Source organism: Saccostrea cucullata, unplaced genomic scaffold (genome assembly GCF_032062105.1).
Source record: "Saccostrea cucullata isolate Sc308-1 unplaced genomic scaffold, CSIRO_AGI_Scuc_v1 ctg2483, whole genome shotgun sequence".
Classification (NCBI taxonomy): Eukaryota; Metazoa; Mollusca; class Bivalvia; order Ostreida; family Ostreidae; genus Saccostrea; species Saccostrea cuccullata.
The window spans coordinates 1-8,241 of record NW_026938730.1 but is presented as its reverse complement, the minus strand read 5'-3'; the positions used below and the strand labels follow the sequence as shown (position 1 = coordinate 8,241).

General features: G+C 31.6%; 1 protein-coding gene across 1 annotated transcript; it reads right to left on the bottom strand.

Annotated features, from left to right (window-relative positions):
- Window positions 1-450: 450 nt before the first annotated feature.
- Window positions 451-3,981, bottom strand: LOC134251100 (uncharacterized). The gene is made up of 3 exons (XM_062733470.1): window positions 3,604-3,981; window positions 1,633-1,777; window positions 451-783 (listed from the first exon to the last, which is right to left on the bottom strand). Exons 1-3 carry the CDS (start codon window positions 3,901-3,903, stop codon window positions 455-457), a joined length of 774 nt encoding a protein of 257 aa, XP_062589454.1. The 5' UTR covers window positions 3,904-3,981; the 3' UTR covers window positions 451-454.
- Between the last annotated feature and the right edge of the window lie 4,260 nt (window positions 3,982-8,241).

Sequence of the window (8,241 nt, the reverse complement as noted above, 5' to 3'; positions counted from 1 at the left end):
CACATTTAACTAATCTGTTAAAGGATTTGCTATAATCGTGTTGACTCGGAAATGATTTGTTATCTTATGCATTTCCTACAATCAGTAAAGTGAAACGTGGAAAAAAAAATTTTCATTCATTTTCATGCACTCTCCATCTTTATTTGATTTCCAGCACATAACAATATAAGAATATATAAGAATTAAATCCAAATTAATGAATTTCTTAAAGATCAGCATAAGCCAGCCATTTATCTTCCTAAAAAAGACGAAAATGTTCCTATGTTTGTTCAGTTAAACTGGAGATTTGAAGCATGATACAGAGATTAGCATTACTCAATAATGAACTTCATATCACATTATCTAATACTTTTGTCCAACTTTATTCGTTACAATAGTACAATAAACACAATATAACAAATATCTATCTGAATAAATAGAGTTGAAATATAGCCGAACTTCTTATTTCTTCTTTTCAAATAAGCTGGTAAAAGAAAATAATATCAGCAGCTCCAACACCAAATGCACATTTCTCGGAGCACTGCTTCACAGCAACCAATGTGTACGACACATCCAGTGTATCATTTCTCATATAGCACTCCCCGTAAAACTCCAGACCAAAGTACTGTAACATTCTTTTTTTGGTCTCCTCAGCACACGCCCGGACTGTCGCGCCGATGTCATACCAGTTGATCTGGAGCCTCATATTAACATAACTCAGAAACCCAGTGTTAGCACCGGCAGCATGGTAGCAGCCAAAAGGTGTAAAGTCCTGAGTGTTTGGTTGGATCATCTCTCCATTGTCTACAATGCAGTCAGTGTTATGCCCCATAGAAATAAAAAAAAAGCACATATATATCTGTAACACTTTTTTTACTTCTTATTCGGAATTCCTTTTCTGTCAACTTTTATTTCTGGATAATTACTTCTTAATCTTACAATCATATTGAATAGCATTATAATATGCACTTTTCTTATGATAAACCACCGACATAAATTCTCATAAAGACATTTAAATTGATATGTTTATACAAGTAATCATGTATATATACATATTGGAGTGTATGCATCAAATATATATAAGGAGATAACGAACAGTATTCAAGTGTGTATGTACATTATATGCAACGCTTCTATTAGACAGTTAAATTACCGGAAGGTACCTTGAAAACGACCAGAACAGCCATCACTCCACTGACATTGTGTGTCCTGTACACACGTGTAGGGCGCTGTAACCCTAACCCTTACCCTAACCTTACCTTGAATACAGCCCGAACAGCCATCACTCCACTGACATTGTGTGTCCTGTATACACGTGTAGGGCTGTGTTACCCTAACCTTTACCCTAACCTTACCTTGGATACAACCAGAAAAGCCATCATTCCACTGTCACTGTTTGTGTGTCCTGTACACATTTGTAGGGCACTATAATCCTAACCTAACCCTAACCTTACCTTGAATACGACCAGAACAGCCATTACTCCACTGACATTGTGTGTTGAGTGTGTCCTGTATACACGTGTAGGGCACTTACCCTAACCTTTACCCTAACCTTACCTTGAATACAATCAGAACAGCCATCACCCCACTGACATTGTGTGTCCCGTACACACGTGCAGGGCACTTTAAGCCTAACCTTTACCCTAACCTTACCTTGAATACAACCAGAACAGCCATCACTCCACTGACATTGTGTGTCCTGAATACACGTGTAGGGAGCTGTGTGGTCACTTCCTTGTTCACAGATCAGGTCATACCTACAACTGTGATTACTACAGCTTCCCATGTACAGGTCCTCCTGATAAAAAAAATGTAGACCATAAAACACTTCTGTGTACATGTAACTATGAAATGCTCAATATCCTTTTAATATCCTCTTGTTCGATGCTCTTTTCATTTTTTTGGAAAAAAGTAAAAACCATACGACTGTGTAATAATGATAGAAAATAAAAGTTTTAATCTTATTAAATGTATGAAACTGTACACATATTTTTTTCTTCATCTTTATACACGTAAAGAGAAACGCACAAAACTATGTTTTTGAATTCATGCAGAAACTGTTTAAAAATGTTTCCTTAACATAGAGAAAAATCCCCCTGGAAAAACTTACTATCGTTAATTACAGAATAAAGTATTTACAGTCGGAAAATAGCTCTTCAGAGCTAATGTTCTTTGTTGATGTACCCGACTTTAAATAAATATTATCTTATCTTATCTTATCTTACAAATATAGATATATTTTGAAACAACAATAATAAGTAATTTTCTATATAAAAGTATAAAAACATCATACAGTTGTACAAAGTTTTAAGAGAAAGGTTTTTAAATGAATTTCTTTATTTTTTGGATTTAATAATGAAACTTTCACAGAATCAAGAAGACATTATCACCAAGCGATGGTATCAGTGAAACGAAATTAGACCGTTTTATATTAGAGACAAGGTCAGGTCAAGGCCATTATCTTTTTCCTGGACATTAATAATAAAAAAAATTACTGATGCAAGTTATGCGATCACTACATGTATTTCAAAACATTGAAAGTTTTTCTTTTTGCATAAAAAGATTTTACCATAATCATGGGCATATAAGATGATATTACCACATTGAAATAAATAATTTAACTAAAATAAATATTAGCTAATCAGAATATTAGGATATATTAGTTATTTTTATATGCTTCCTATATTTACATTTTTCTCATTTTAACATATGGTAAAGTTCTCACATAGAGATACAAAATGATACAAAAAAAAGAGTTTTGATCGTTTACTAAGAGAGAAAAAATACTTTTGACGGATTTTTGGATCAAATATGTACTCAGATTGGAAGCTTATAAAATCTAACATAGTTCGAGTTTGTTTGAAAAATCATATCTATTTAATATATTTTGGAGCTTTAGTACTTTATTTTTGAATAAACTTACATTTGAAAAGTTCTTCAAGTTTTTGATTGTGTAAAAATTATAACTAAATTCATTGTTCGATAATGTTTTTGAGAGGCAGAATAGAAGATGTTTTCATACGCCACCATTCCGCCAAAAGCCCTGCTAGATTTGAAAAGCGGTTTACCATTTCTATTTAAAGTTATACAATTGTGACGAAAGAAAAGTATGGTCTTTTTTTTACACCTAAATATATGACATATAAGCATATGTACTACAAAAATTTCATCTAGTCAGAAACCAGAGAAGATTCTATACCTTAATTGTGAATGAGGGTGTAAAAATTTTTTTTTTTTTTATTTGAAAGGTGTCTTAATTAAATGTATACCAATTATTAAATTATTATTTACTCTTGGTTCGATTTGATTATTCATTGTTTCTACATGTTTCTGTCAAATAAATAAAACATTCAAAAAGGAATTTCCAACAGATAATAATATTTTAATATAAATATATGTTTATAATTGAAATATATGGAGAAGACGAACAGTATCTAAGTCCATTCCATTGACAAAACTGTTTGTCATGGATTTTGTTTAGATCACTCGTATATACAGTTATAAAAATTTGAAGAGAAATAAAAAGACCTGAAAAAAAAAATTAAAACCTAACAATGACCATTAAATACTGGTTAGTTTTATTTAAAAGTGTCTACTACATTGAATTTAACAAGTGGTACATACATCTTTCCAAACATCGACGTCATAAGATCTAACGTGACCGGAAGTTTCCATCTGTGTTCCAGATGTAAGGTGACCTTTGTAGTTTAAATAACACTTCCTCCCTATGGTATCAAAGTTGACAGATAGACATTTTCTTTGAAACTTGCATTTCCTAACACAGGAGAGCAGGGTATTTGTAGAGAAGACAGAGTATGAGGCATTCACGATAATCTTTCCGGATGGATAATTAAATGTCACACGGTAACATGACCTGGTCAGTGATATCAGAATTAGGAGGAAGAACACGGTCTCAGTTTTCATTTCAATATCATTCCAATAAGTGAATCAGCACAGTGTCAAACTTTCCCCTTACGAGCTGAAACTATGAAATATCAATACATCATATTCTATTATATCCCTTTTTCATAAAGGAGAAATTAATAAAGCCGTTTATGTGAAATGCTCCTCAATAATAACATTGTTATACACACTAAAGGAAACTGATTTGATGTCGGTCATAGCACTGTAAAATAAATCAAATTAATTTATTGTACTGTAAGATCAATGCAATTAATCAAGTCAGAGGCCAGCTTTTTCTTACATCCAATTGCTTATGCGTATTCGGACGCCACCAGCTGCCGTTACAAGGCAGTGAATTTAGAGCTGAACTGGCATAATTGCACATTGCGCATAACATTTACTGTGACATGAAACCTATAAATATGCCTGTCGCATTCGAAGGACTTGTCTTCACGTCCAAGAGAGAGTTTCGATAATTAAACCTTAAATTAATTTAAGGGTTAACCGTTAACTACATGTAATTACTTCAAAACTCGAGAATGAAAGGATGTATCCATTTATTTTTGTGTTTGTGGCAAGAAACAGACCAGAAAATTAATAAGTATACCAGTTAAAATTCTCTTTGTATTCTTTCCTTAAGCTTATGGAACTTCAAATCCGAAACATTCCCTGAAATACATTAAATGCAAAATCAATTCAGAATATCTTGATCTAATCAGCATTCACAATTCTTAAAAGAAAATTAATGTTGTTTGCTTTAACAATTCAGAAGAAATTAATTATGACTACACTAACAATTCAGAAGAAGTTAATTATAACTACAATACACAATTCAGAAGAAGTTGATTATTACTACACTAACGATTCAGAAGCTCTGTTACTACACAAACAATTAGGAAGAAGTTAATTATAACTACAGTAACAATTCAGAAGAAGTTTATTTTAACTACAATACACAATTCAGAAGAAGTTAATTATTACTACACTAACAATTCAGAAGCTCTCTCTTACTACTTCTGTCATTCTTCGGCAGCTGACTGTAAAGGAGGCGATAATAGGCACACAAGCTATAGTTTGTAATTAAACATATCATTTATATACAATATGGCCATTTTACGGATCATGTTTAGATTGGGATTTAAACGTTTCATAGACCTCTTCAAACTGTCAAAGAAAATACGTTTTACTTTTTTAAAACATGACAGTGATATATTTGATATATACGAGGGTTGTTAGAAAAGTACGCGGACAAGTTCTACTGTCGGTTAAACTCCCTAAATAAAATCTTTACCTATTTTCCAACACATATACAAAGATTTGGGTATTTTCCGGTGATCTTTAAAAAATAAACAGCTATTTTATTTTGATAAAACATGCTTCGTTTTCGCATGTTTACGTTACATAGACCTTTTATTGATATTAAAAATTGCAGAGTTGTAGCGCAAAAAGAATTTTGATATTTTACCTGTCGCTACAATATTCATGAAACGTCACTTGGTCAAATTTTGAATTAAATTGAAGAGTATCTGACTGGTTTATATCAGATTATAAATAATAAGCGCGTAAAAATAAAGCCAAAAATGAGAACTTCATTGAATGTCATGGACCACCGTGCTACTAAAAATTATGTGTGCAGATAAAAATATCTAAAAAGAGAATAAAATACTTTTAGATACTGCTGAAAATTGTATCAACAAACAAAGGACAAAAGGTATTCAAATGGTAGTAGCTTTTTAAGAATGGAAGGATTAACATTTTTAATCATCACTCCTGCGATATCTCAATGCCCCACTTTTTGCATGAACGTTGCGCCTATGGATTTTTGGAATTGTTTTCACACCTGATCGTTTAACTGTGCTGACATTTATTTTAAGTTCTCACTAATATCCGAAACCGCACAAAAGATATTATAGAAGAAAAGTAACATGTCTTGATATAGATATTTTATTTTTAAGTGGAAAAACAAAAGAAAAGTTTGAAAGATATTCAGAACTATGAAAAGGCTTAACGTGTTTGATATCTGATAGTCACGTCACTTAACGTCAAGTTATTGCTCCGTGAATCCTATGACCGCAAAGTAAAAAGTGTTGTAAATTTTTAAAATTTTAATAAATGAACCTGATTTTTTTTACATATATGTAAACGAAAGATAAGAATTTAATCAGACATAGGTCATACTGCACAGTGCACAATAGATTTTCCGTAAATCAATGTGTCCGCGAACTTTTCTAACAACCCTCGTAATATTGGTATTTTAGTTAAAAAATAAGGTATTAAATGTGTGAACTGATGAAAAGCCACACTGTTCACTGGAGCATAATAATTTCAAAGAATAAATGAAAGTTGTGTCCATACCTTTATGAAAGAAAACATTTCTATTTTCTTTCTTTCTGTTATATTCCCAATGTTAATGCTAATTCAAAATTCTGAGAAAAAATATCCCATTGTATTTGGCGACTGATCCTTAAAAAGCATATGCTAAAGCAATCAGACCTGGTGTCTACAAGGGATTCCTTCTGATATTTTTATTTTAACAGAAAATTAAAATTATGCATTCTTGTAATGACAAATTGTGCAAACATACTACCAAACATATAGAAAATTTACTAATTTATTATAAATAGTCACGGCATTAAGTAATCACTACAACACAATTTCTATATTGATCAACAAAATTAGGGAAACTGGAAGTTGGGTGGATTCAAGGCAATTCATTTGATACCAGATGACATGGTAGTCAATTGCTCTATATTATTTAGTTGATTTGTAGCTGAGAGATTTACCAACATCAATATGGACGAATTATATATCTGGACAAAAAACGATGCGCAGTACACGTCGGGATATTGCATTTGGTTTTCAAGCAAGAAGTTTATGCAAGGGTTTTGTCATGACACCAAGAAATTTGTCAATTCCATCAAATTGAAAAAAGCTAGCATATATATGTACTAGTACCAAGAGGACATTTACAAACAATTTACAACACCTCTGATGTTTTTGGAGGACCGTGTTTGCTATGATACTATTTTTTATTGTTTTATGGACTTTTGAGCTTTACTACTGCTCGTTATCTCCATACATTCCATCAAGAATAATGAGTGAATTGTTAGCCATTTCTTATAGTTATTATTGGATAACAGCATCATTCAGAAAGAAAACCATCTCCCGAGACATTCATGTTCCATTCAGGGGGATAATTTCATTGTTTATTTAAATAAATGTACTCTTAAGAAAGATCATTCACTAACAAAAGTTTTTTTTTTAATTTTTTGGTCTTCTTAGCATAACGGTAGAATCAATATTTTGTCATTGTTGAAAAAATCAGAGACACTGATAACTGCATAATTGGCAAATTAATAATTTTTTTAAACTAGAAAAGGGATTGTCCTCATTTTACTCTTATTTCAAGAAACATCTGAATGACTTTGAACTACCATATCTATGACACATATGGAGATAACGAACAGTATTCAAGATCAAAAGTCCATAAAACAATACAAAATAGGAGCAGAACAAACACGGACCTCCAAAACATCAGAGGTGGGATCATGTGCCATGGAGGAGCGAGCATCCCCTGCCGACCGGTCACACCTGCCGTATGCTTCTTGGCATAACAGGGAATTAACGAAAACAAATTCCAGTGTATATTTGACTTAGTGATAAATTGTTTATTGCTGACAAGGTCGTTGCATCGACCGTAGAACTTACGGAATGTTGACTTCATACAACCAAACTTTCCTGTTATATATTTTCTGAACTACTAACTTTATTAGATTTTTCTATTGTATAAAGTGATTTTTGTAAAAGGTAACGTTGTTTATCTACACAAAATGAAGAAGTGAAATGAAATACAAAATCATAACTCGCGATAATTAAAAGGCTCAATTTGCTACGGGCTATTTAATAAATTTCTTACCGCAATTCAATATCTTTCATTACTGTACAAATCTAAAGGGATGTTCAAATAACAAGTTCAAGTATGGAAATTTTTATTTTAATTTCTTTAATTTTAAAAAAGTTCATGAAATCGTGTGTATTTGAAATATAACAGCAATATAGTTAGGTGTGTTTGCAGGAATCATTTGTCCACTCTCTGTGAAAGACAAAGTTAAGGCTTGTTCTCTATCACATTTTCTCAAATAGCTCAGAATTATTAAACTAATATTATAATTAGCTAAAAACATGATTCTGATGCTGCAAAGTTCAAATTAATTGTTACAATATTGCGAAGAGGAGAAAAATCATGTAACAAATAGAGAAATTAACAGTCTGAATGAAAATACAAATGGAGTAATTATTGGATAATTGATTAAATAAATTATATGCTTAACTTTTAATTCTATAACAGAACAAAATTCT